Raw genomic sequence first — 26,200 nt, forward strand, 5'->3', positions numbered from 1 at the left:
CTAGTGGTTGAGTGGTGGCTCAGTTGTGGCAGTGGTGGCTTACTAAGTTTGCTGAGATGCGGCACTCTCATGCTGTGTTAAACAGGCTAACTTCCAGCAACCACACCTGGCCTGCTCGTGTGCAATTACTCCATCAAATATTTGGGCCATATCAAATTTGCAATCTCAGACACACAATTTGCAGTAGGGATGCACAATGACATCGGATTCATATCGGTATCAGCAGATAATAGCTTTAAAATGATCAGCAATGGATAGATGTTTAGATTTGACCAATATTTCAAACTAATATTTAATTTTAGGCAACGGTGTGCTACTGTGCTAAAATATCTGCATTTTATTCATTTTACTGCATTTGTAAACCTATAAAATGACTACTATATCTTCTCTGCAATGTTAATCCAGGAAGACTGAGTCCCAATTTCTGCATTTTATAAATGTTTTTATATTGGCATCAGCAGATGTGTGCATGACAAGTAGTAGATATTGTCCTCAGCCCACAATTCTTATATTGGGGCATCTTCAATTTTGCAGGTACAGTTGTTTGCAAAAATTTGAACACCGCTGGTAGATGTTTTGTTGATTTTACAAGTGAAAATAAGTTAACACATCTTCTACAGAGAACACTTAAATATTACATTTTCTGCAAACTTCAGTCCATAGTTTTTATTTATATGAGTTTAGCATATACAAAATAAACATATAATATTTATAAATAAACCTAAAAGATAATATGTGCTTGGAGCGTGTGGCACAGACAACATTTTATGTTTTTTTGTTATTTTCACTGTGAAAATCAACAAAACATGTAATTTGACCAAGGGTGACCAAACTTTTGCACACTCACTATAGCCCATCTGTTGCTGCACAATATGTTAGCCACCATCTACCACATCCATCAGTGGAAAGGGACCACAGTAGAACCACTGCTGACCAGATATTTTTTGAGTAGTGCTCCTTTCTCAGCACTGACAAAGTAGTGGTAGTGTGTTTTGCTGCTGGTAGGAGTGTATGAGGTGTTGCTGGGGCCTTTACACACATAAGTAGCTATGTTTCCATCTAAAGGATTTCTGCCAAAAAACGTTGCAACACTTCAAAAAGTTTGTCGATGTATGCTATGGAAAGGAAAATCGTCTGTGATACTTCATGGAAGTCAACAAAACATTTTTCCATTCATCTTTAGTTGAAATTGTTTACTGATGCCTGAAATGTAGCAAAAACCTTAGAAACTTTTTTTCAGGAAAAAAATAACACACTTATGTATAAATGTAGTGCAACAGATTCCCCTCACATGCCTCAAACAGAATAGAAGTACAGCTGGACTGAGGATGAGACGAGCATTTTTAAAAGGAATGTTGTCACTTTTAAGCGAGAGATGTCAAAAAAAGGCTACAGCCTTTCTAAACAAAAGCAGAGAAATGTGATCTCTTGTGCAACGGCTCAAATGGAAAAATAATAATAAGAGGAAGAAATAAAATCAACAGTATGTCCATATAAGTATATTATGGCGAAATCAGGGAAGCCAAAGGTACACAAGTGGTGACACATTTGAAATTTGAGATGAAGACATGTAAAACTTCTTTTTTAAAAACGATAAACCAAAACTTATGCAACAACTATTTTTTTTGCAAGAAATGGCATCATTACATAAAGCATTTTTAATGCTTGAAGTCAGTGGAAACGAGCTGCCAGGCAGCTAAAAGCACGAAAAATATTTTACACATTCATTTTAATGCTTGCAATTTGCACAGAAAGTCTGTGAAAACATAACTAATGTCAGTGCTGATAAAAGATACATCCAGTAAAGCAGTGGTATCTGGATAAGCAGTTATACTGTGCTTTGTAAATTTGTTTCTTTGCATCTTGTGCAGAGGTTTGGAATCTTTTTGTCATCTCTTGAAGTAGCAGAAACTAGTAGTTTAGTTGAATATAACAGAACCTCATGTTCAGGGTAGATAATTTGATGTTTTTCCAAATCACATTCCAGGGGGATTTCAAAAAGGAAGAATTCTCAGTTAGCTGGGTAACCTGGGCCAAAAGTTGGGGACCATCCAATAGGAAAGTCCCTTAGCTCTGCTTTTATTGGACAGACTTTTTTGAGGATGGATCCAGACCAGAAGTCTCCATTTTCCAAGTAAAACAAAAGTACTTTGACAGCCTCTTGGCTTAGCATAGCAATGCCATCACAATCTTGTGGGCATAGGCGGGCCCATTGTACCAAAGATTATCACATAGATACTGGCTAGAATGTCTAGCGTTTTTGTTGTAGGAATTTTAGAGAACCATAACATAGATACTATCTACACTGTTTAAAAGCATTTATTTTAAGCACAGTCATATATCTAGGTGTTTTTACTTGCTTTAAATATTTTATTTAGAAAAACTGCCTCATTCTACTGGCAGGTAATAGTGTTTGTTTCAAGACAAAATGCAGATAATTTCGCTTGTTTCAAGAAATAATGCTTAAAACAAGCACTGTTAGAAGAGTTTTGGGAGAAAAAAAAACTGAAACACATATAAACTCCAGCATAGTAGGGTCTGCCTTACTGAATGATCCAGTTTCCTCAAGACCAATCACATTCTTGGCTGTTTTTTTCCTCTCGGTGGTCCAAAGTTCATTTCACATCCCCCAGAAGTGTAGTCAATCGACACTATTAGAAACCTATAGTGTATGGGAGACGACACAAAAACAAAAAAAGAACAAAGGTATGTCAAAAATGTTAAAACAGTTTTTGTTACTTGATCATCTACAGCTTTGGATACCTCAAACACTATGGTGAAGAAGCAAGTGTTTGAGTTGCTGGCTGCCCTCAGCATGTTCTCCGCCGAGGGATACAGACTGGCCCTGGATGCCCTGGACCATTACAAGGCAGGTGTAGACCACTAACACTACAATGTTCATATTTATATGTATACTTATGTGTGCCGATTTCTCAGGATAGAAAATTCAGCAGTTTGATCCATTTGTAACATGAATGTTCAAAATAACATGAAACTAAAAATCCATTTTAGGCTAGTTTTAGGATTGATCTTAGTCTTGGAATCCATCCAAGTGAGTCACTCTCGTGATCTGAATCTTTAAAATGAGTAAATATAAAGATGTGTAGGCCCATACATTTTGATAGATCTGTAAAGTCTATGGTTTCTTTGAGTCTGTCTTAGGAATCATTCACATTGTGGCCTATTAGCTCCAGATTTACAGGTTAGACCATATAAGAAGAGGAACGATTATTTTGTTTTTTTATCTTGTAGGCAGTTAAGACCCAGCAGTATCGCTTCAGTGTGATCATGAATGAGCTGGAAAGCACAGATAACGTCCCTTATATGGTGACTCTGCTGAGTGTGATCAACGCCCTCATCTTTGGCACAGATGACCTTCGACAAAGGGACAAAATGCGCAAGGAGTTTATTGGTATACACACTGAATCCTCTTTACTTTGGTTGTGCTGCTGTTTCTCTATTGTGTGAATCCACACCCAATACCACAAAATTCCAGAGAGTCAAGTTAAAGGGGAACTCTTTAAACTCTTCATGTAGATTTCTCAATAATTCTACATAATTAAATGGTTTAATTACGTGGTTTGATGTGAAATGCTCCATTCTAGAGAAACTTGCTGAGTCAGAATTGCTCACCGTGATGTTAACAGGAACCAGACGTCTGAAGAGTTTTACACTTCTGAAAGCTTCCTCACTGAAAGTTATTACATGAGGTGGTTAAATATATGCTGCCAGATGTCTGATTGTTTTATGATAGTTTTGTGATAAAGTTTAATCCATTTATTTGAATACATTCATGGCATGGGGGTACATGCAGGGCACAGTGAGGCAAAATAGTCACCTAAGAAACTTATGACTATTTTACCATCACAAAGCATTACATATAGAAACTCAGAAGACATAGGTTCACTAGTGGTTTTGGATAGTAAATAAAATGTCTAAATTTGTGTTGTAGACATCACAACTCCTAGTTCCTATCACCACAACTGTAAATAAATTTGAGTGTGCATGTTTCAATGAGCCATTTCACATTTTTCAGAAGCTTTGAAAAAAATAGGTGTAATTTCCCTTTAATGAACAGCTCCAAAGACGAACTAGCGTGTATGAATTTGTCGAAACTAAAATAAAAACACCATTCCGCCATATTTGTCCTTGCTTTTCGGAAGGGACTATTTTAACATGAGGCGGTGGAGTAATATGGTTTTACCACATAAGGTCTGTTTATGACTGATTCACACACGGAATCACAAGAATAACGGAACGCTTTTTTGGGCCACATTTTGGGCGTTCCGTTAAGAAAAAACACAAAACTCATTTTCACAGAATACCGATGGAATATTTACCGACTTGGCCGTTCGCACAGAATTAACATAACCTGTGGTCGTTCCTACAGACGAAGCTGAAGTTGTGGTTTTGTTCGAATTTTCTGCTTCACCTTAAATGGTGCAGTAGTTCCATTTTGGCGCCATTTTCAGCTTCGTGTTCTACAGTTGGTTATAGCAGCTAAAAGTCGCTTCATTAAAAAAGGACGTGTTGAATAGATGGGCTAATCTAAACTAGCATTCCGGAACTTTCTTGTGCTTCACTTTTCTGTTTGTGAAGCAATGGCGGCTGTGCTGGAAGCTCCGGCTGCTTAATCAGGCTTAATTGCGCTCACCTTGGTGAACGACGTACATGGAGCTTCAGCCTCTTGGGTTTGTTTGTAGAGTGTGTGCTTGTGTTCGTGAGAGTGTTTGGAGACTCAGAACTGCAGTACGACTCGTGAAAAGTGGTTTGTTTTGTCTCTCAGGGTTACAGTTGCTTGACCTTCTGCCAAAGTTGAGGTGAGTTTCATATCACTTTATTAAAATGAATGTAGATGGTGGTTAACCTTCAACAGTTCAAATGAACATCTCATCCCGTCCTCAGCCTGCCTGTGTGCGTTTTATTATAGGGAGCAAGAGGATGAGGACTTAATTATCCAATGTGAGGCGTTTGAGGAGGCCATGGCGGAGGATGAGGAGGAGCTGCTGAGGCTTTATGGGGGCATTGATATGAGCAATCACCAAGAGGTCTTCTTCACGTTGTTTAACAAAGTGAGCATGACTTGCATATCTGGTGCTGTGCTGAACATTTTGTTCACATGTGCGTTGGCCAAAAACATAAAACAGATCAAGATCTCAGATAAGTACCTGTATGGATATGCTGCTCTTCTTGCTCCTCTTTATCAGCTTCTAGATGAAGAAGCTCTGTAGATTCAGACCTGCATGTTCCCTCGTTTTGATGGAAGATGGTTTTACACTGCATATTTTGGCAAGTGAAAACACCTCAAATCTACTCAGTATATCTAATATTTTACATTATGTGGGTTTGTAAAAACATTACAAGTTTATTCAACCTATTTCTAAATGTTTGTACTTGTTAAGTGATTTTGTCTTATTATATTGGTATTTTTGCTTTTCTCAAGATGCAGTAGTGCAGATAATATTGTTTAATAAATAATGCTTGAAACAAGTAAAATTAAAAAACACCTAGTAAAATAAAAAAAATCTAGGAATAGATTAGTCTTACAAAATTTTTACAACAATCCCAAAATGGGAGCGATGTATATAGAGTACTGTCCAGAAGTCAGAGATCACCCTTTATTTCATTTCCATTCAAAATGACTGTTAAGTACAAGTTGGTAGTTTTTCTGCATCAGAAAAAAAAAATCGGAAAACACATATTTCCAAAAGGTAGACAGAGGCCTTGACATCTATATGTAATATAATTTTTTTCAGTTTTTAATATATCCACACTTTGCTTTTATTAAAGCTTCTATTTTTTCCAGGAGGCTTGCTTTCAGTTTTTCAAACAAATCAGCAGAGGTGTTGGTTTCATTTGCTATTTCTCACGATCCAAGTAACCCCAAACATATTCAGTGATGCTGAGGTCTGGACTCTGGGGTGGTCAGTCCATGTTCCGAGACCTCCAGAAGCTTCTTTTTGTTTTACCAATGTTAGGGGTGCGGGAAAAAATAGATTCTTAGATGCATCGCGATGCGGACGTGAACGATTCTGAATCGATTCACAAATGTCAAAAATCGATTTTCTAAATATTTAATTTATAACGTAATGTTGACGGAACACAAAAGGCAGAACTTGGAAGTGGGTAAGTGCAGCGCCCGGACGGTCTGTGGTGGCACACAACAAAAACACAACTGGATGAGCGAGAAATCCGACCAGCTCCCTCTGCATTAAAAGCCAGGTTAGATCAGGAGTCACAACCCAAATGTTAAGAAGAGCCATTTTGTCCTTTCAACAAAAATCAAACCACCTTGGGAGCCACGACATTTAATGTCCAGTATGTGATAATGTCCTAGTATAGGCTAAACAATATAAACGTGAGCGCCCTTTTCCTTAAAAGTTCAATGGTTTCTTCTAAAATGTCTCATCGTTCGACTGTTTTATGAGGCTGAAGTCGCTTCTCATTCTCCAGCTTCTTGTTCGAATTTTCCCGTTCCACCTTAAATTCTGACTGAGATGCTGAATGTAACTGCTGCACCATTTAAGGTGGAACGGGAGAATTTGAAAGAGAAGCGACTTCATCTTCGCAACTTTTTAGTGTTTCACAGTCTCTCGATGCAGATTTAACGTACCAGGAAACCAACTGCGCTGCTTATAAATGCGAATAACGCATCGTTGCTATGTGACCTGCAGTCTGCACGTTGTGAAACAGGGCTTTCACGCTATGTTGCACACGACCCGTCTCGAAGATATATTACTGACACAGCGAGCCGCCCCGACCCCCACCTCCCCGTCTCTGCAACGAAACCAAAACCGAAGTTATAAAATCACTGAATTAAACGGGTAGGAAAGCTTTAACATGCTGCGTGGTCATCCATTACCACTGGATCTTATTTCACCGTAACAGCGCATTTCATCGCAGATGAGTGGCAGCAGCGTGTCATGTGCTCCAAACCAGAGAACTGAATGAGAGCCTTCCAGTTCACTTGCCACATCACTTCCATTTGATTTATTAATAATAGATATTGGATGTAAATTCATTATGGATCATTACAAATACTTTATTTTAAAAGTACCAAGTCCTCAGACAGTAAGAAAATAGAAACACTATAGAAAAAAAGGAGGAATTGAGATGATCGATAATCGTTTTATAATCGCATCGCAGCGCTCTGAATCGTAATCGAATCGTGAGGTGCCTAGAGATTCCCACCCCTAACTAATGTACTTCTTTTTTGTCTTTCTTTTTCTCAGTAATGGCTTCTTGACAGCTTCACATCCTTTCAGACTCATAGTGTTGTGTTGTCTTCTCACAGTGGAAGGATGGACAGAAACACCTGTGGATTTTTTCAAATCTGAAACAAAAGTGGAGCTTGATTTTTTCAAAGATGAAAACTTTAAGTACTGTTTATCCGACGTTTATAATTTCCGTGGTCTACCGGGTATTGCATGGTTGTTAGAGTCGTCCCATTTTCTCTTCTATCTTTTAAAAATTTTTTAATGTCCAGTTTTGGAAACTCCTGTTTTTCACAAACATTGATCTCTGACCTCTGCACAGTACTGTACCAACTAGATTTAAGATGTTTTCACTTGCCAATACGTAGCTTTTTTACTAGTTAAAATTAGTATCTGGACATTGTTAAGCTGGTCCTGGATTGCTGCAATAAGCAAACTTGTATTTAGAGCTCATTATATTATCAGTAACACTATATGTACAGCTATGCCAGTAACAACAATCTAAATATTCTGGACCTGTCCACTACTACTGGTAAAACTGATATAAAGGCAGGTTAAATTAACTATTTCAGCAGTGGCTTTCCTGAAACTGTTGGATTGTATTTAATACAATAAAATAATTTCATGTTGCTTTTAGCTTTGATTCTTGAAAATGAAATATGATAGAATTTGTTTGGTCATTGAAAATGTTAATGCTCTCAGTGTTTTTATTTTTTTTACGCTGCCACTGTGCACTGATTAAATTCCTGTTTGACTGAGGCCAGTTTGTTTAGATCAGTTGCAGTGGATGTTGCAATTGGCAGCTCCCTGCAAAATGTGTAAGTCATGCTTCAAACAAAGTGTTAAATGAGGCCTGAAATCATGTGTAATTTGGTGTGAAAGACTCCATGAACCGTGTCATTCTAGAGGTTGTAAATGTAGATGTGCAAGGTACTGTTGTGAACTCAGTGCTTTGTCCCACTCTCTTTGGCGCCCTGAAGGTGAGTAGCTCCCCTGCCTCGCTGCAGCTGTTGTCCATCCTGCAGACTTTGTTGCTGTTGGGACCTGAGCGCGCTGATATTTGGCAGGCCCTGGAGGCTCTCACTAACCGTGCTGTCCTACTGGCCCAGAACTGTGAGTGAACTGTCAAAACCTATTCAGAATTCAAGTTATTTGACAGTCTGGAGAGTCCTTATTTTTTATTGAATTCAGGGCCAATTTTACTGAGTGTTCTTAGTTGACTTCATTACATGCATTTTTTTGTGGATGGTTTTGTATAGTCTCAAGTGGGATTTACATGCAGATTGTTTATGGTAGTTTTTGTTATATTCTAAATTACCTTGTATTCAGTTAGACTTAGCAGGTATGATAAGAATATGCTACAGGCACCAAAAGGCCATTGTGCACATATTTGTGGACCACTGATTTACACCCAGACCAAAAGTGTACAAAGTAAATTCTGTAGTAAATGTATAATTGTTTTCTAGCTCAAATGGACTCCTCTGAAAAGATCACGCAACGGCTTGTCTCTTCCAAAGAGCAAGGCACTGGCTCTCATCATGTAAATAGCTATCCACACAAGGACAAAGCAGTTCAGACTGAGCTGATTGACGAGAAAGAACGTTTAAACAAATTACCCACGACTGACCAGGCATCAGCCGTGAGCGCCACACAGAAGCCATGCACAACTGCACCTCCTCCTCCTCCACCTCCCCCACCTCCACCTCCACTGCCTGGCATGGCTGCTCCACTGCATGCACCTCCGGCACCTCCTTTGCCTGGAATGGGAGTCCCGCCCCCTCCACCACCGCTTCCTGGGATGGGTCCTGGAGGACCTCTACCACCACCCCCGCCTCCTTTACCAGGTATGGGTGTTCCTATGCCTCCCCCACCACCACCTTTACCAGGAATGGGTGTACCCCCACCACCTCCACCTTTACCAGGCATGGGAGTACCTCCACCGCCTCCACCATTACCTGGGATGGGTCCTGGAGGACCTCCACCACCACCTCCCCTCCCTGGTATGCCTGGCCCACCTCCCCCTCCTCCTTTGACAGGAATGGGGGACATAATAGTAGCTCACAATGTTCAGACTCTGGGGAGGGCTTACTCTGCACCGGTGAAGACTGGTCCTTATCCCACGCTCAGGATGAAGAAGCTCAACTGGCAGAAACTAAACTCCAGAGCAGTCACTGGTGAGGATGCTGTATTGGAGACACTGTAAATCTGTAGATGTACAGCTGACTATTTTGGTTTGAATTTTTTTTCATTTGTGTTTTGATATTTTGTGTTACAAATGTCGTTCTACAGAGTACATTTTAATGCGAGTTCTCAATTTTGCAATGTCTGCCACCACTACTTTACTTTGATAGAATGCATGCAGATATCTAGTTTTGATTATAACAGCGTAGAGCTGGGCGATATGGCCAAAAATGTCATCACAGTAAACAAAATTCATATCGTTCAATATCAATACATATCACGATAAATGTCAAATCATTATTTCTTTAAAGGTTGAGGCTGATTTTTTGCTCCTGGGTGGTTAATTGCTGTTTTGAACTATCCTTTATGGTCAGAACACGACAAACACTCGCCAACTGATGGAACATTTCACAAATCTGTCATGGGAGAGTGGGAGAAAGTGTCTGCTGAGCTGTTTTTATCAGCTGGAAAAGCACAGCCGCAGTTTTTGTAGTAGTCATAATTTAAGAAAGAAAAGATATTTTTAGCTGTCTGGTGACGATTGCTGGGCTATCCCGTTACAAATTCTAAACAAGTGGCCAATAACAGTGCTAAACTGTTTAGTTTCTCAACAACGTCAACTTAGTACGGACAGCAAACGTTAGCTGGCTCGGTACATCAGTGATGTATCACACCTCCTTACTGGCGTCACTCCTACCACATCCATGTATTCAAACACCAGCTAGCAGTAAGTAAGTAAGTAAGTAAGTAAAGTTTATTTATATAGCGCTTTTTACAACAGGTGTTGTCACAAAGCAGCTTTACAAGGAAATGAGCATTACAAAAAGAAGTCCGGGTCCGAGCCCCCATGAGCAAGCCAGTGGCGACAGTGGCAAGGAAAAACTCCCTAAGAGAAACAGGAAGAAACCTTGAGAGGAACCAGGACTCAGAAGGGGAACCCATCCTCCTCTGGTCGACACCGGATAGTAAACATTGTTAGTATAAAGTATTATAGTACAAAAAACAGGGTAAAACGTGAAGGAAACAATTAATTTGAATAGTTCAGTTCATGCAGCAGAAGCAGCAGCATCAGTGGGGTCAGGTTGTGAGGGTGAGGTTTGCACGGTGAGCAGTGGCACCCGATCAAGGCAGCAGAGGCAGCAGCATCAGCAGCAGGATGGGCAGCTGTTCAACTCGGCAAAAGAAAGAGAGGAAAAACACAGTCAATGGGTGATTGATTAATTTGAATTAGTTTGAATGATTGATTGGTTCAAGTGAATAATTTTGAATAGTTCATGCAGCAACAGCAGTAGTATCAGTGGGGTCAGGTTGTGAGGGTGAGGTTTGCACAGCGTTGAACAGCAGGAGGCTCAATGTTGGTAACCCGGTCCAGAGGGCTGGCGAGCAGTGGCACCCGATCGAGGCAGAAAAGGCAGCAGCATCAGAACGCACAGGATGGGCAGCTGTTCAACTCGGCGAAGAAAAGAAAGGAAAACACACAGAGAGGAAAACACACAGAGTCAGTTCTGTAATGGGTGACCGATCACAAATTACAGTGTTAGCAGAGACTCTGGCAGGTATAGAACTAACAGGGAAAACTAATTACCAAAGGCTTGAATATACAAGTAGGTTTTTAGCCTAGACTTAAAGACTGAGGCTGTGTCTGAGTCCCGAACATTAACAGGAAGACTATTCCAAAGCTGGGGGGCTTTGTATGAGAAAGCTCTCCCCCCTGACGTAACTTTATTAATTCTGGGTACTAATAGTAAGCCAGCACCTTGTGATCTAAGTAGGCGGGATGGTTCATAGTGAGAGAGAAGTTCACTCAGGTACAGAGGGGCGAGTCCGTTTAGTGCTTTATAAGTCAGCAAGAGAATTTTATAATCAATCCGAAATTTTACTGGCAACCAGTGTAAGGCTGATAAAACTGGGCTGATATGGTCAAACTTTCTGGTTCTAGTAAGAACTCTGGCTGCAGCATTCTGGACTAGCTGAAGCTTGTTAATGCTTTTGCTGGGACATCCAGCCAGCAGGGCATTACAGTAATCTAGCCTTGAGGTAATAAATGCATGAACTAACTTTTCTGCATCCTGTAGAGATAATGCATTTCTCAATTTAGCAATATTGCGAAGATGCAGGAAGGCTGTTCTAGTAATATTAGTTATATGTGTGTCGAAGGACAGATCTGGGTCTATAATGACACCAAGGTTTTTTACATATGAGCTTGATGCAACTGAGAAATTGTTAAGTTTAAGTGTTAAATTAGACAGTTTGTTTCTGGCTGCTTTTGGACCAAGAAGCAGAACCTCTGTTTTATCTGAGTTTAGAAGGAGAAAGTTACTCGACATCCAGTCCTTTATGTCTTGTATACAGTCTTCAATCTTGCTAAGTTTAATTCTATCATCTGGGTCGCTTGCTAAATATAACTGAGTGTCATCGGCATAGCAGTGGAAGTTTATGCCGTGTCTACTGATAATGGTGCCCAGTGGTAGCATATATAAAGTGAATAATACAGGTCCTAGAACAGAGCCTTGTGGAACACCATATTTTACTTTTGTGAGAACAGATGATTCACCGTTTATAGCAGACGTCTGGATTTCTCTGTATTAATCTGAGGGGTGAACAACAATATATCTAACACCAGACAGAGTCCTCCTTTTAGCTACATTTAAGCTGAAATCGGTGCTTTTGTCTTGTCTGATCTACAGTATCATCAGTTCGCCGTGTTGTGCGAGTGACAGAGCGCTGCTTCAAGTTAGCCAGCTGCTAAAAACAGCTAGCCTTCTCCCGCTTTCCAGTGCCTCACAGCTTCCTCAGTTTACTTTCGTTTAAATCAGTGCTGTAACTTGCATGAATCCACGTCTGTCTTTCACTTTCGTTGCCTGGGAAATGCCCTAATACTAAAATATGACTGTTTAGCGCTATAACAGCGCTGTAGTTGTGATGAGCAGACGTGATTTAGCGCTGCTAAAGCTGGTTAGGATGTACGGAAAGAGATGAGTTCACTCTAGGCCAGTACAGTTACGCCACTGACCTCGTCACTCACACTTGGTCACAGGAGAACAGATCGCCGGTCGCTCCACTCAAACAGGGAATGTATAACTCCACATTTCAGCTGTTGCTAAAGACTCATTTTACTTGTCGCACCCCTCCCTCTCTAATCATACCGAAAAACTCGGAAGTGTGCCCTCTCCTGGCGGCAGCAGAGTAGTGTCGCTTTCTTTGCAGTAAGAAACGCCACCAGGGCTCACGCTAGAATGTGGAAGTGTGAAAATGGTGTATTACATTGAAAATTTATCAAACATTTCTTATCGCTCTATCAAGGATATCGCGATAATTGTTATCGTTTTATCGCCCAGCCCTATAACAGCGACTTTATTAACATGAACGATAGCAAAAAAGACACTTGTAATAGCCCCAGGAGCGCATCAGTGAAGCAGTTTTTGGGCACTGCGCCCAAATGTACAAATCACAATTTTGTATAGAATGTTTGCACATGCACAACTGACCATGCCTACAGATGTTTGCAGATTTGCACATGCAAAGATATACTCCAGCCCTTTACTGCAGGTCATTTTACATTGTGTGTCTCAAATGTTGTCTCCTTTCTGTTATAGATGGTTGCTGTATTTGGGCCTCAGTGCAGGCTGACCACCCTCTGGAGCCCAATTACACCAGCATTGAGCAGCTCTTCAGTCTCCCAGTGGCTGAGCCCAAAGACAAAAGCCCAGTTGCTCCTGTCAAGAAGGAACCCAAAGAGGTTTGTGGGATCTTTCTTAGCCAGACAGATAGCGTTCTGAAAGTAGTATTTAAATTGACGGTGTACTTAATTTATATGTTTACTTTCTTGTAGATTACCTTTATTGATCCCAAGAAGAATTTGAATCTGAATATATATCTCAAGCAGTTCAAATGGTAAGCTAGCCAGGTTTTAAGCTGATTAACATGGAGATGGACTCTTGCCAGTGGAATATCTTGCTCTTTATTGCTAATCCATTGCTAATCCCTTCAACCCTTCAAACAGCTCTAATGAGGAGTTTGTGGCCATGATTCAGAAAGGAGATCGTTCCAAATTTGATGTTGAGGTGTTAAAGCAGCTTCTGAAGCTTCTTCCAGAGAAACATGAGGTTGGTCACGCATTGCTGACATAAAATTATGAAATTAAATTGGGAAAGGTAGTTGAAGTAGCTAATTTTAGTTTGAACAAGTGTTTCCCTGGCAGCCTCTTTTTTTTCTGTGTTTCTTGCAGATCGACAACTTGAACTCCTTCCAGGGAGATCATGAGAAACTTGCCAACGTCGATCGATTTTACCTCTCCCTCCTTGCTGTTCCCTGGTAATGGCTCATATTTGATGCAGCATTACGATAAGCAGGAGCTGTAAAGTCAGCCAGTCTGTTTTGCAGTACTAATAGAAAGTGAACATGGTTAAAAGGTCCATTAATGTTGACCCTCGTGTGTTTTTTTTTTTTTTTTTTTCTCTCTCTCTCTCTCTCTCTCTCTCTCTCTCTCTCACACACACACACACACACTCACACACACACACACACACACACACACACACACACACACACTCAGCTACCAGCTGAGGATCGAGTGCATGTTGCTGTGTGAAGAGACTGCTTCTGTGCTGGAGATGCTGAAGCCTAAAGCGGAGCTGGTGGAGGCGGCATGCGAGAGTGAGTGTGAGCCGTGGCGTTGCGTGGGAGTTTTGGCCTTAGCTGTGTTTCTCCACCCTGATTGCTTTTTCCACAGTCGAGGCAGCTGACTCAGCCTCACTCGCTTAGTGAAAGCATCTGAAGAGTTTAGCCTGAAAGCATTTAGTACAGCTACTCCTTTGTCTCTCCTGCTGCGAACTGTAGAATGGACAACTTCAGGGTCACTGAATTTTTTTACCAAAAAGTTCCTCTCTGTGGTTTGTAGACATGCTATGTGCAGCCTGATGATAAGCTGCTGCACTGTTATCAGTCTTGACAAAAGCTGCATTCTTTCTCATAGAATTCTCATTGCCTGCATAACGAAAAGAAGCACATTCTTAATAGATTAATGGCTCTTGAGGGTGGGTGGACAGAGGTGAATTTGAGAATTTAGAGGAGCTGATTTCTCTCCCCCTCACAAACACGCACACACTCACACAAAGAGAGAGATAGGCCTGTTTAAATAGATCTATATATAGAGAGGTGCTGATTATTCTACACGAGTCTCCCTCCCATAAGATTTTCAAAAGAAGGCAGTCCTATTGACCAAGTATGTTTGAAAGTCCAATTCTGCCAGGTAGAGATATTTGTTAATTTGTTTTTTCCTTTCCTTTCTTATTGTTTCTGGCAGCAGTAGGCCAAAAAATTGATGTTTGTCTTTTTCTTGAAATAATGACTTAGTAGGTTATTATTTTGAGATACCATGTCAGAATAATGTCATTGTCGATGACAAGGTCATTGTTATTTAAAAAAAATTGACTTAGTATCTTGAAATACTGGCTTTTCTCAATTTGATTTCTCAAGCGACTATGAAAAAATATTGATTTAATATCTCAAAATAATAACTTAGTATCTCAAAATAATGACTTAGTATCTCAAAAATGACTTGCTGTGTCAAAATAATGGCTTATTATCCCAAAATAATTACTTGCCTTTAAAAAAATTGTCTTTATTTCAGAACGGTCATTATTTTAAAATTCTGTCAATTTTGTGAAAAGTAGTGATTTAGAGAAACTAAGTCAATATTTTGACATACTGCTGCCAGAAACAGGAAAATTGATCTGTCCATCAAATATAGCCCTCCCCCATGAATAGCTCTGAATACTCATGACTGATATCCAGTTGGTGAAAACTAAATGGCTGAGTCATCTTGAAATCAAGTCTGAGTGCTGGAGAGGGAAGTAATAACTTGATCAGCTGCATATCTTCAGTAGTTAAATGCTCGTGGCAGAGATTTCCCTAAACTGCAAATGTGATCTTGTACACCAGGGTTGTCCAGCTCTAGTAATGGAAGGCTGGAGTCCAAAACGGTTTTCCTTTTCTTACCTAATTCAGGTTGAGCAGGTGTGTTCGACCAGGGAATCACAAAACCTCTGGACTTAGCCTTCCATGCCCAGATTTGACACCCCTCGTGTCTGATTCTTAGAATGCTGCAGTATCTCAGTGTTATATAATCGGAATATAGCCTTGTATTTTAGAGTTGGTCTTGAGAGGAATTTGGTGTCTGTCGCCCCCTGCAGGTCTCAGAGAGAGCACTCTACTGCCCAGCTTTTGCAAGCTCATCCTTCATGTTGGGAACTTCCTTAACTATGTAAGAATATTATACATTATGATAAAAATCAGGCTTTCAATGAGGGGGTAGGTCTGATTTTCAGGCTACTGAGCTACTGGTTTATTATATTAGTTACATTGTGAGTTGTAATGTTACATCGAAATTTTGTTGTATGAGTAAACATATCTGTTTACAGGACTATAATATGGCTGTAAGGGTCGTACTGTTTGTCATGCTAGCCAACCAAGTGTGTTTCTCCTTATTTGGCTAGGGAAGTCATACTGGAAATGCTGAAGGATTCAAGATTAGCTCGCTCCTGAAGCTGACAGAGACCAAATCCAACAAGGGTCGCATCACGCTCTTGCATCACATTCTTGAGGTACTGCAAAGCAACACGCGTAACATTTGGGCATTCTTAGTCCTTTTTAGGAATTGGTAGAACTGGTTTGTTTTATTTGTTGGGTGAACAAAAACTTATTTACTCTATTTGCTCGTACCACAAATATAGTCAATCAGCCAAAACATCTCCAGACATCTTATTTTTGCTCTTGAGCTACAAGGCTAAAATCACTAACATGTAAAAGAAACTTACACCAATGAGTTTAACATTGTGCAAACTGCATGCTTAAATCAGAATATGTTAAGTTAGTATCGGGTGGTGCGGCCATGATGTCTTTCACAGAATATTTAAAATGTCTGCCATTCTGCAAAACAGTATTTGTATTAAGTAAACCTGTTTTTGTAGGTTGCAGTGGATTATCCTCAGATGTCTCTTCACATTTTAATAAGAATCATTTTGAACAGCCAAAGTATATCTTAAATAATTTATGGTGCAAAATAGTAAACGCTAAACGATATGTAGATGAACCTGTGTCAGTAGTGCTTTCTAACACTACCCCCTAGCAGAAACAGTGCTAAATGTTGTTTCATGTATGAATTTCCTGAAGCCTGCAGTTGGCTTCTTAATCAGCAGAATTTTTACTTGCATTTTCTGTTTCACCTAAAATGCTGCAGCTGTGCGTTATGGGACCTGTACAAGTGCCTGAATGTTTTGCTGCACCATTTAAGGTGGAATGCCAAATTTGAATAACAAGCCAACTTCAGCTTTGCCGAATTTTCTGAAGTCATTTGTTTCATATGTTTGTCAGACACTGCTGGAATATGAAAAATTAGTCATACACACTTTAGTACCAGCTGGTTCATGTTTTGTTGCTCAAGTCTTAGTCAGGTGGCTTCTCAGGCGGTATGAGGAGAAGCCCAGCAATTGATCTGGTGTCCATGTTAGGCTAAGGCTTACCCAAAACCACCAGCTGTTCCTTTATGCCTTGAAAACAATGTGGTCTACTTAAGATGCAACGGACTGGACAGCAGAAGGTGACTGGGAGGCTGTTGCATTTAGATTTTCTATTGAAATGTGACTGGGACATCCATGAGTCAGTCATTTAGCTGACCTTGTTCACGTTAGCGTAGTTTGCACACTTTGTACATCGTTATCTGTGCTTTTTTGTGGCATACTGGAATGTTATGACAAAAACTAATATTTTAACAAAGATTTTGAGCTAGTATACCAGCTAAACCAGTATACTGCCCAGTGCTAGTGCCAGTACTGTTTTTAGCTATGTAATGTACTTTTGTTCATTTCTTATAAAGAATATTGTCATTCAGTGTCAGAAACCACAGAAACACAATGTGGTTCTTAACGGCTCATTGCGGTTTGAGTCACGTTTGTGATGTAGGCATACACGGTGCTAATTGGTGGTATATAAGTTTCTAATACTTGTAAGCCTGCATTACCCTCGTCGATCCAGGGCAAAACTAAAGGAAATACCAGAAGTGTTTTGGTTGCTGGTTACATTTGCAATAGATGAAAAATTGAATGAATATTTTATTTATTTATTTATTTTTAATGCACTGCTTCCCACCAGTCACAGCTGCTTTTGTTGCACTTATCTGTGAATGATTTCCTTAATTTTTGTCTTTAAAGGATAATGATCATTTAAATGTGTATTTTTCCTCACTCAGTTTTTGGCAGTGATACTTTTAAAGCAAAGTATTTGTAATGATCCATAATGAATTTACTTCCAGTATCTTTTATTAATAAATCAAATGGACGTGATGTGACATGAACTGGAAGGCTCTCATTCACTGCTCTGGTTTGGTGCACTTGAGACGCTGCTGCCACTCATCTGCGATAAAATGCGCAGTTGCGGTGAAATAAGATCCAGTGGTAGTGGATGTCCACGCAGCACATGATGGGACGTGTGCAACATGGTGCGAAAGCCATGTTTCGCAACGACTGAGAATTGGCATGCAGACTGCAGGTCACTTTGAAACAATGCATTATTCGCATTTATAAGCAGCGCAGTTGGTTTCCTGGTACGTTAAATCTGCAACGAGAGACTGTGAAACACTAAAAAGTTGCGAAGATGAAGTCGCTTCTCTTTCGAATTGTCCCGTTCCAGCTTAAATGGTGCCGCATTTACATCCGGCGCCTAAGGCAGAATTTAAGGTGGAACGGAGTGACTTCAGCCTCGTAAAACAGTCGAACGCTGAGAGACATTTTACAATAAGCCGATCTACTTTTGAGTAAAAGTTTTCTGGCGGAGATGGGAGGAAAGTGGCTATAGCTAAAGGTTAAAGCAGAGCGAACTAAGTCTGCGCTCTCGTTTATATTTTTAGCCTATGCTAGGAGATCAGCACATACTGAGACGTACTGGACATTAAATGTTGTGGCTCCCAAGGTGGTTTGATTTTTGTTGAAAGGACAAAATGGCTCTTCTTAACATTTGTGTTGTGACTTCTGATCTAACCTGGCTTTTAATGCAGAGGGAGCCGGTCGGATTTCTCACTCATCCAGTGGTGTTTTTGTTATGTACACGTTACAGACTGTCCAGGTGCTACACTTACCCACTTCCAAGTTCCGAGTTAAATGTTTAGAAAATCGATTTTTGACATTTGTGAATCGATTCAGAATCGTTCACATCCGCATCGCGATGCATCTAAGAATTGATTTATTTCCCGCACCCCTAGTATTTAGTATGGCAGTATACTATTTTATACTATAAAAAAAACTAAGTATTTGTAATTGTTAATTTTTTTTAACAATATACATATTTTGTTGAAGCAGTAGTATAGCAAAATATTTATCCTTTATCCTTACCCTATATCCAGTTAATCAAACACCTTTGGTTTCTTCCTTTAGCTTCGTAGAACCAGGGGAAAACTAAAGGAAATGTAAGACACCAAATATGTTTTGGCTGATGGATTATATTTGCAATAAATGAAAAATGCGTAATTTATTTCTAAATGTATTTATTTACTTACTTATCACACAAGCACTCTAATTGTGTAATACTGAATTACTTTGATAAGCAAGGCAAGTTTATCTGTATAGCACCCTTTATACACCGTGGTCATACAAAGTGCTTTACAAATAATGAAATACAAAGATAACTCAAAATAAAGGAGAATAGAAATTAGAAACAGTAGATTTTTAAAGAATCACTGAAAGAATCACTGAAATTAAAAAGCCAGATATAAATGAAATTAGATTAATGAAGTGCAGTAGTGCAATTAAGAACATTTTAAGCATGCATTTAGATGTGTCTGCTGTCGGGGCTTTTCTAATGCTCTCTGTCAGTTGGTTCCATTTAAGAGCAGCGTTTCCATGTTTAGTCTTCACCTTTGGCAGGACCAACTGACTACTTCCTAATGATCTGAGAGTTCTGCTCAGCTCATATCGCTGCAGCATATCAGATAAATACTCTGCTCCTACAACACTGAGCAAATTATAAACTAGTAATGGTACCTTAAACTCTGTTCTGTAACTTATTAGCCTGTGTGAGGAGTTAAGAATAGGGGTGATGTGTTCTCTTCTTTTACTCATAGTGAGTCTCTAGCAGCTGCATTTTGAATCAGCTGAAGCTGTTTGGTTGTCTTTTTTGGGAGTCCAGTTAGGAGACCATTGCAGTAATCAATCCTGCTAGAAATAAAGGCATGAATCCAGGTCTGGTTTTGTCTCTGATCTTGATGTTCTTAAGTTGATAAATTGCTGATTTAGTGACTGCTTTGTCATGACTGCTAAAACTGAGATCCAAGTCCAATTGTACAACAAGGTGACGTCCTAGTCCTTTAAATTTTAAGGCTTTCAAGTCCACAGAGGCAGCTAGTCTATGCCTCCCATTGCTATTCCCAAATAAAGTAATCTGTGTTTTATCTTTATTCAGCATCACATGGAACTAAATGTAATTGATCTCTGTTGACAGAGGCCTTAAGCAGAAGTGAGATGAAGTGTTAACATCATGATCCAGAGCAATTAGAGATGACTTATTTAGAGGAATGTGTTGTGAAATTTGATGGATTTTGTGATTCCAGGAAGCGGAGCTTAACCACCCTGAGCTGCTGAAGCTGCCAGATGACATCGAGAGCTGTGAAAAAGCAGCAGGGTGAATACAGTACAAGCCTTCTAGCTATTGTCTTGTTCTTTTGTTTGATCTAAGACTAGTTCTGCTTCTGTTCCAGAATAAACCTGGAATCTGTTCAGTCTGAGGCAAGTGCACTGTCCAAGCGTTTAAGGGACACTGAGAAAAAAGTCTCCTCGTCAGTTCAAGACGTTAAAGAGCAGTTTTTGAGTGTTCTTGAGGTGTGTTACAAATATTAACATGATTAAATATTTACTTTTTTTTTTCCCTGAGGAATTTCTTCCTATTTGTTGGAGTACAAAGAATTACTATTATTAAATTGGATCATTTATTCATTGTTGGATTATCTTAATAGTTTTTTCGAGTGATATAAGGAATAGTTTTTGAATTTGACCTCATTTGAAGACACAGTTTTATCTTAAAATAATACTTTAAAATAAAGTTTATAGGTTCAGGTAAATTTCACTGTGTCAGTGTGAGGTCCCCATAAGAGCTTCCACAACAATTCTTGTTTTCTTTTTTTTTTAACAGGAGAACCTTCAGGCATGTAAAACTTTGGAGGATCGCCTTGTTGATATAGAGAGTAAGAAGGTGAAACTGGCTGAGTATCTGTGTGAAGATACAGCCCAACTATCATTAGAAGAACTCTTTGGCACCATTAAGACATTCCGAGGGCTCTTCATCAAAGCCTTGAAGGTAATTGATCTGTTTGGTCTGTTCTATGCAGATCTGATGTTCAGCATCCTTTACGAAATTATGCAGTAATCCAAATCATGTGCGAGTTGACTGGCAGTATCTGTGGGTTGTTAAATGGGTCATACTTGGTCATTCTTAGTTCATGATAGCTAAAATAGCTTCCTCCTCCCTTCTCTCATGCTGACATCTCTGCTGGTTGGTTTGTTTTTCTGTTGCAGGAGAACAAGATCCGTAAAGAGCAGGCTGCCAAAGCGGAGAAGAGAAAGCAGCAGTTGGCAGAAGAGGAATCCAAGAGACAGAAAGGAGAGAATGGCAAGATCAGTGAGTGGTCACTGAACCTGTCTCTAGTCTGACACTGTCTAGTCTCAAATGGAAATACAGCTTTTAATTTTCTGTAGATGTGGCTAAAAGTACTTTAATAAACATATGACATTTTATTGAAAAGAAGTAGGCCAATTTCTTTAATAAAGAGGTATTCAATTGAAGTGATTTATGGCCCTGGATTTTATACTCACTGGTAGTTATCAAACCATTGACATGACTGATTGGTCACTGCATGGGTTGACTGACTTGTGTTGATGGAAAGCTTGAAGCAGGACTGTAGCTGGGAGCTCCTGTTCTGTTGCATAAATGAACTACCAGTGGCTACAAAATCCTGGACCAGAGGTCTGGAGTTGATTGCCTCTGCTTTAACTGAAATGATACGTGTTGACTTTTTAAGCTCATACACTGTTTATAAATTAAATTAAGCCATTAGGTGAAAATGAAGGTCAATATCAGTTCCTGGATAATTAATGGTCATTGTACTATAAATTAAGTTTAAAAAGAGAAAATGGAATGACAGTTTGTTTCAATAGAACATATTGAAAAAGAATACAAAATTTTCTCACTGAAGAATAGCCATTTTTAACTCAAAGAAATCAATCAAAGATGGTTTCACACTAGCAGACTCACACATAGATTATATTCCAACATGAACTGACTATAGCCTTTTATTTGTTCTGTCCTTCCAGTCAGAAGAGGTGCTTTACCGCAGGAGGACGGCTGTATTATTGACCACCTGCTGGCGGACATCAGAAAGGGCTTTCATCTTAGAAAGACCCGGCCCAGGTGCGAAACGGAAAGTGCCCCCTCTAGTGAAATACGTAAGGATACCGGGCAGCCTGGTAAGGAAAAGACAACTCCAAGCCCTCCACCATGGCTTTAGTCCAAATGTCTGTAGCTGCTTCCTCTTTTCATCTCCTTTACTTCATTATTACTTCTTGTAGTATTAACTAGATGGTGTTCACACACCATGGCAGTGATTCAACTGGCTGTTTGTGATTTTGAGAAGGAGATGAAGAGCGATGTGGTGTTCAGTCTATTGGACTTTGAGTTTTTGCAGCCTGTGCTGTCCACATTCCACCAATAGCCTGGTGGTGCTGCTGCTTCATCTTGCTGCTTTCCACCAGCCACAGCTGCTTTTGCTGCGCTGATCTGTGAATGATTTGCTCACATGTTTTTGTCTTTAAAGGATAATGGTCAGTTAAATGTGTTTTTGCTCACATCACGCAGGTTTTTTTTTTTTTGTATTTGTAGTTAGAATATATTTAGTAATATCTGTTTTGTTTAAGGCCCTATACAGTTGGTTTTTTAAATCTGTGAAAAGTAAAAATTGCAGTAAATTTATATATTTCAATTACCTTTTCATTTTTTCCTCAAAAATGAGATTAAAAGGAGTGTTGCCTATTTTTTTTTTTTTCTGTCGCCTTTTACCATTCTGCTGTGTGGGCGTGCGTCAAAAGTAACTGTCTGGATTGGCAGGCATAGGCAGAATGTAACAGCACCACTGAGAAGCTGCTACAAGGCTGTGACTTTCAGGTTACGGCCAGGTTCTTGTTCAGAATCTTCCTCTTCAGATTCATACAAGTGAGGCTGTGTTTATGTGATCCGCTTTCCAGCCTGGGCCACACCGAGGTGCCTACACCTTAGATTTCTGTTTGATAGCCAGCTAATCAAAAGTTTTGCATTTTAACTATGTTGTTAACACCACGCTGAAGTCAGCTTCTAATTTGCCAGCTTCCTGTCTGAATTTTTGCGTTCCACCCTAAATGGTGCAGCAGGCATTATAAGCTGGCAAATAGGAAGCAAACTTTAGCCTCTTACTGTTAACTGTAAAGTAAGTTAGTAAGTCAGTAAGTGTAAGGAAAGCTGTTCCTTTTAGCTTCAGTCAGCTGGCAGATCTGGAGCTGTATTGAGCCCAGTTTTTAAGAGTCTGCAATAAATCATATCAATGCCTGAAAGAAATTTGATCCATTTTGATTTAATTTTGTTATTTGGAATAGAATGTAGAGAGTGACCATTTTCACTCTTGCATCCAAAAACTGAGCATTTATAAATGAGTGCCATCTCCTAGTAGCTATAGTGATAATGAAATAGTGTTGCGGAGCGTGTGAAGTGTGGGAGGGTGAGTTCATTTCACAGTTTGTGAACATGCAATATAAGGTAGCTTATGATTTGCTGTAGTGTGATGTCTAATATCATGCCAAATAAAGTGTAATTCCTAAATGGTGGTTAGGGGGCAGTATACAAAAACTCTGCAATGCTAAATAAATGTTGGTCTGAAGCAGAAGTATGAAGATAATCACAGTTCCTGCTAACATAACATTTTGAGTAAGGAGGAAAGATACTTTGCTGGGCCTTTCGAAGTAGTAGTAGTAGTAGTAGTAGTAGTAGTAGTAGTAGTATGGCAAAATATCTATCTTTACCCTAGATCCAGTTAATCAAACAACACATTTTGTTTCCTTCTTTAGCTTTACACTGGAGCTTCAAGGCTAAGGTACACTATATGTCCAAAAGTATGTGGACACCTGACATTACATCTATAGGATTTTGTTGGACATCCAGTTACAAAACCTTGGACTTTAACATGGAGTTGGCCTCCACTCTTCTGAAGACACTTTCCACAATGTTTTGAAGTGTGTCTGGAAATTTGTGCCTATTCAGTCAAAAGAGTATTTCTAAGGTCAGGCACTGATGTTGGGTGAGAGGGCCTGGCGCACAATTGATGTTCCAGTTCATCCTGAAGGTGCTCAGTGGGGTTGATGTCAGGGCTCTGTGAAGACCAGTGGTGCTCTTCACACCAAACTCTTCAAACCATGTCCTTGTGGGCCTCGCTTTGTGCACAGGAACACAGTCATTCTGGAGCAGAAAAAGACCTTCTCACAAACTGGTCACAAGGCTGGAAGCATATACATATTTTTTTTAAATGTCCTTGTATGCTGTAGCATTAATATTACCTTCACTGGAACTAAGGGGCTGAGCCCAAACCATGAAAAACAGCCCCAGACCATTATCCTTCCTCCTCCAAAATTTACTTGGCATTTGGGTAGGTAGCATTCTCCTTGCAGCTGCCACACCCTCCAGAGTCCAGTGGCGACATGCTTTACACCACTCCAGCTGACACTTGGTATTGTGCATAGTGATCTTAGGGTTATTTTTAACTGCTCGGCAATGAAAACCCTTTTCATGAAGCTTACGTTGCACAGTTCTTGTGCTGATGTTGCTTCCAGAGGCACTTTGAAACTCTTTGTAGTGAGTGATGTAACAGAGGATAAGTGATGTTTATTCGCTTGAGGCTCTGCGCTGAGAGTCTGCATGGTCTTCCAATTCATGGCTAAGAAGCTGTTGCTCCTAGACACTTCCATTTCACAGTAATAGCACTCACAGTTGACCAGGGCAGAAATTTCACAAACTGACTTGTTTGATATGATGGTGATAATTGTGATGGGTCAAGAGTTCTTCAGTATGAGTTATTCTACTGCCTTGCAATGTCTTGCAATCTCCATAGACTATGTGCATGATTTTATACACTTGTTACTAATGGGTGTGACTGAAACACTTGAGCTTAACAATTATGATACTTCTAGCTATATAGTGTAGCTAATACATCACCAGTTAGCACTGTGCATATTGCATGTCTAAATCACATGCTTCAAATCGCTTTAAATTTTAAGTAATCACATAGGCTTACGTATGTGTTTTCATACTGTACAACATATTATGTGCAAAAGTGGACAAAAATACATAGTATAGCTTGAATAATTGGCCATCTTCATGACACAATTTTGTCCATATCTTTGTCCTGTTTGTTCCAGAATGCTTGATGTAAAATCTTCACAACACCTTTATTTTTTATGCAGCTGCATCAAATTTTCACATCGGCTGCGCTCTTTGCGTTTTGTCTTAAACTGATTTCTCCTCATTTCCATTCCCTAGCAGCAAGTGTCAGGTCTGCAGAAGGAGTCAAGGTGTCTGTGGCCCAGGACCTTCCTCCTCCTCAGGTAAAGGAGATGGGCGCAGAAGATCCAGCCAGCGTTTCCTCCACCAGCCCCCCAGGAGAAGCAACTTTAGCCAGTGAAGCCCAGCTCCAGCCTCAGGGAGTGGAAGAGTCCCAGGCAGGCCTCTCCACTGAGAAAACCCTGCCAAACCATACATCACTAGAGGAGCATCCAGCAGAGCTTCCTCCAGCTCAGGACCACTCAGAAGATCACATAAAACCACAGTCAGTCACCATTGAAAGCATTACTGAGGAAAACGCCTCTGCAGACGCTCCACAACAACAGATTTCTCCATCTTCTGTGGATGTGCAGAATTCTTCTGCACAAAACCCTGTGCCTCCCCTGAAGCCATCTGCAGCAGAAGATAAAGCTGTACCAGCACATAATCATAATGATAACAATAGCCAATTTAAAGACACCAGTAATTCTATTGATACATCACTGAGGAATGCAAAGAATGTAGATTCTGGCATTTGTATTGACTCAAATGAAAATGGAGAGGGTGCGGTTATTTGTGAAATGCCTCAGAAAAGCCAAGATCAGGATGAACGGAGACATTCAAGCAGCGGCCAAGCAGGCACTAATGGAAACAAAGCATCTTCTGGCAGTAATGTAATTCAGCAGGGATACGATGTACCTGATGGAGCACAAGCACAGGATAACCCCTCCCCCCTCAGTCCTCCTAAAACTCAGCCTAAACAGCACAAACTTCTCCGCGGAAAAAAGAAAAGCAGTCATGAAGGTAACCTATTCACACATTTTAATGACCCTAATAAAGATGGTGCATTTGAAAATTGCTGTCTGAAATTGAAAGTGTATATGATATTAATGTGCTATTTTTTAAAAATGTTGCAAATATTTAGGGTTGTAGAAACTGAATATGGGGCAATTTAGAAAAAGAAAATCTTTATTTTTTAAAAATAAATATTTACCCCCCCAAGGGAGGATTTCTAAATTTGCCATGGTTTCGCAACTCAGATATTTGTAAAACTAACATCATTGATATTTTTGTTTTTGTCACTTTCCAGAAGATTTTACATCAAACTAATAATATCTAGTCTTAATTTTTTACAAACATGCTGAGGTGTTTGTAAAGACACAAATAAATGTCATTCAGTCCTTCAGTCTGTCTCTCTCTCTTTG

The 26,200-nt window shown here is 39.8% G+C and overlaps 1 protein-coding gene across 8 annotated transcripts in view; it reads left to right on the forward strand.

Moving 5' to 3' along the window:
* inf2 (inverted formin 2) overlaps positions 1 to 26,200 on the forward strand; it is a 51,209-nt gene that overhangs the window by 21,270 nt on the left and 3,739 nt on the right. For 4 of the 8 annotated variants that reach the window (XR_005008516.1, XM_036592683.1, XM_036592684.1 and 1 more), the window contains exons 3-21: positions 2,754 to 2,873; positions 3,257 to 3,412; positions 4,787 to 4,820; positions 4,931 to 5,072; positions 8,195 to 8,327; positions 8,681 to 9,388; positions 12,992 to 13,134; positions 13,228 to 13,289; positions 13,399 to 13,501; positions 13,624 to 13,709; positions 13,951 to 14,051; positions 15,590 to 15,660; positions 15,893 to 16,000; positions 19,996 to 20,066; positions 20,143 to 20,263; positions 20,574 to 20,738; positions 20,957 to 21,059; positions 21,752 to 21,904; positions 24,996 to 25,799. Coding sequence is in view for 7 of the 8 variants with exons in the window: in XM_036592683.1 (XP_036448576.1) it covers positions 2,754 to 2,873; positions 3,257 to 3,412; positions 4,787 to 4,820; positions 4,931 to 5,072; positions 8,195 to 8,327; positions 8,681 to 9,388; positions 12,992 to 13,134; positions 13,228 to 13,289; positions 13,399 to 13,501; positions 13,624 to 13,709; positions 13,951 to 14,051; positions 15,590 to 15,660; positions 15,893 to 16,000; positions 19,996 to 20,066; positions 20,143 to 20,263; positions 20,574 to 20,738; positions 20,957 to 21,059; positions 21,752 to 21,904; positions 24,996 to 25,799 (3,384 nt within the window). In the remaining variant the exon portion in view is untranslated. Of the gene's footprint in view, positions 1 to 2,753; positions 2,874 to 3,256; positions 3,413 to 4,786; positions 4,825 to 4,930; positions 5,073 to 8,194; positions 8,328 to 8,680; positions 9,389 to 12,991; positions 13,135 to 13,227; positions 13,290 to 13,398; positions 13,502 to 13,623; positions 13,710 to 13,950; positions 14,052 to 15,589; positions 15,661 to 15,892; positions 16,001 to 19,995; positions 20,067 to 20,142; positions 20,264 to 20,573; positions 20,739 to 20,956; positions 21,060 to 21,751; positions 21,905 to 24,995; positions 26,198 to 26,200 lie in introns of those variants that run through there. The other 4 variants (XM_036592681.1, XM_036592680.1, XM_036592682.1 and 1 more) reach the window with 3 other exon arrangements.

This window comes from Colossoma macropomum, unplaced genomic scaffold (assembly GCF_904425465.1).
Source record: "Colossoma macropomum unplaced genomic scaffold, Colossoma_macropomum, whole genome shotgun sequence".
Classification (NCBI taxonomy): domain Eukaryota; kingdom Metazoa; phylum Chordata; class Actinopteri; order Characiformes; family Serrasalmidae; genus Colossoma; species Colossoma macropomum.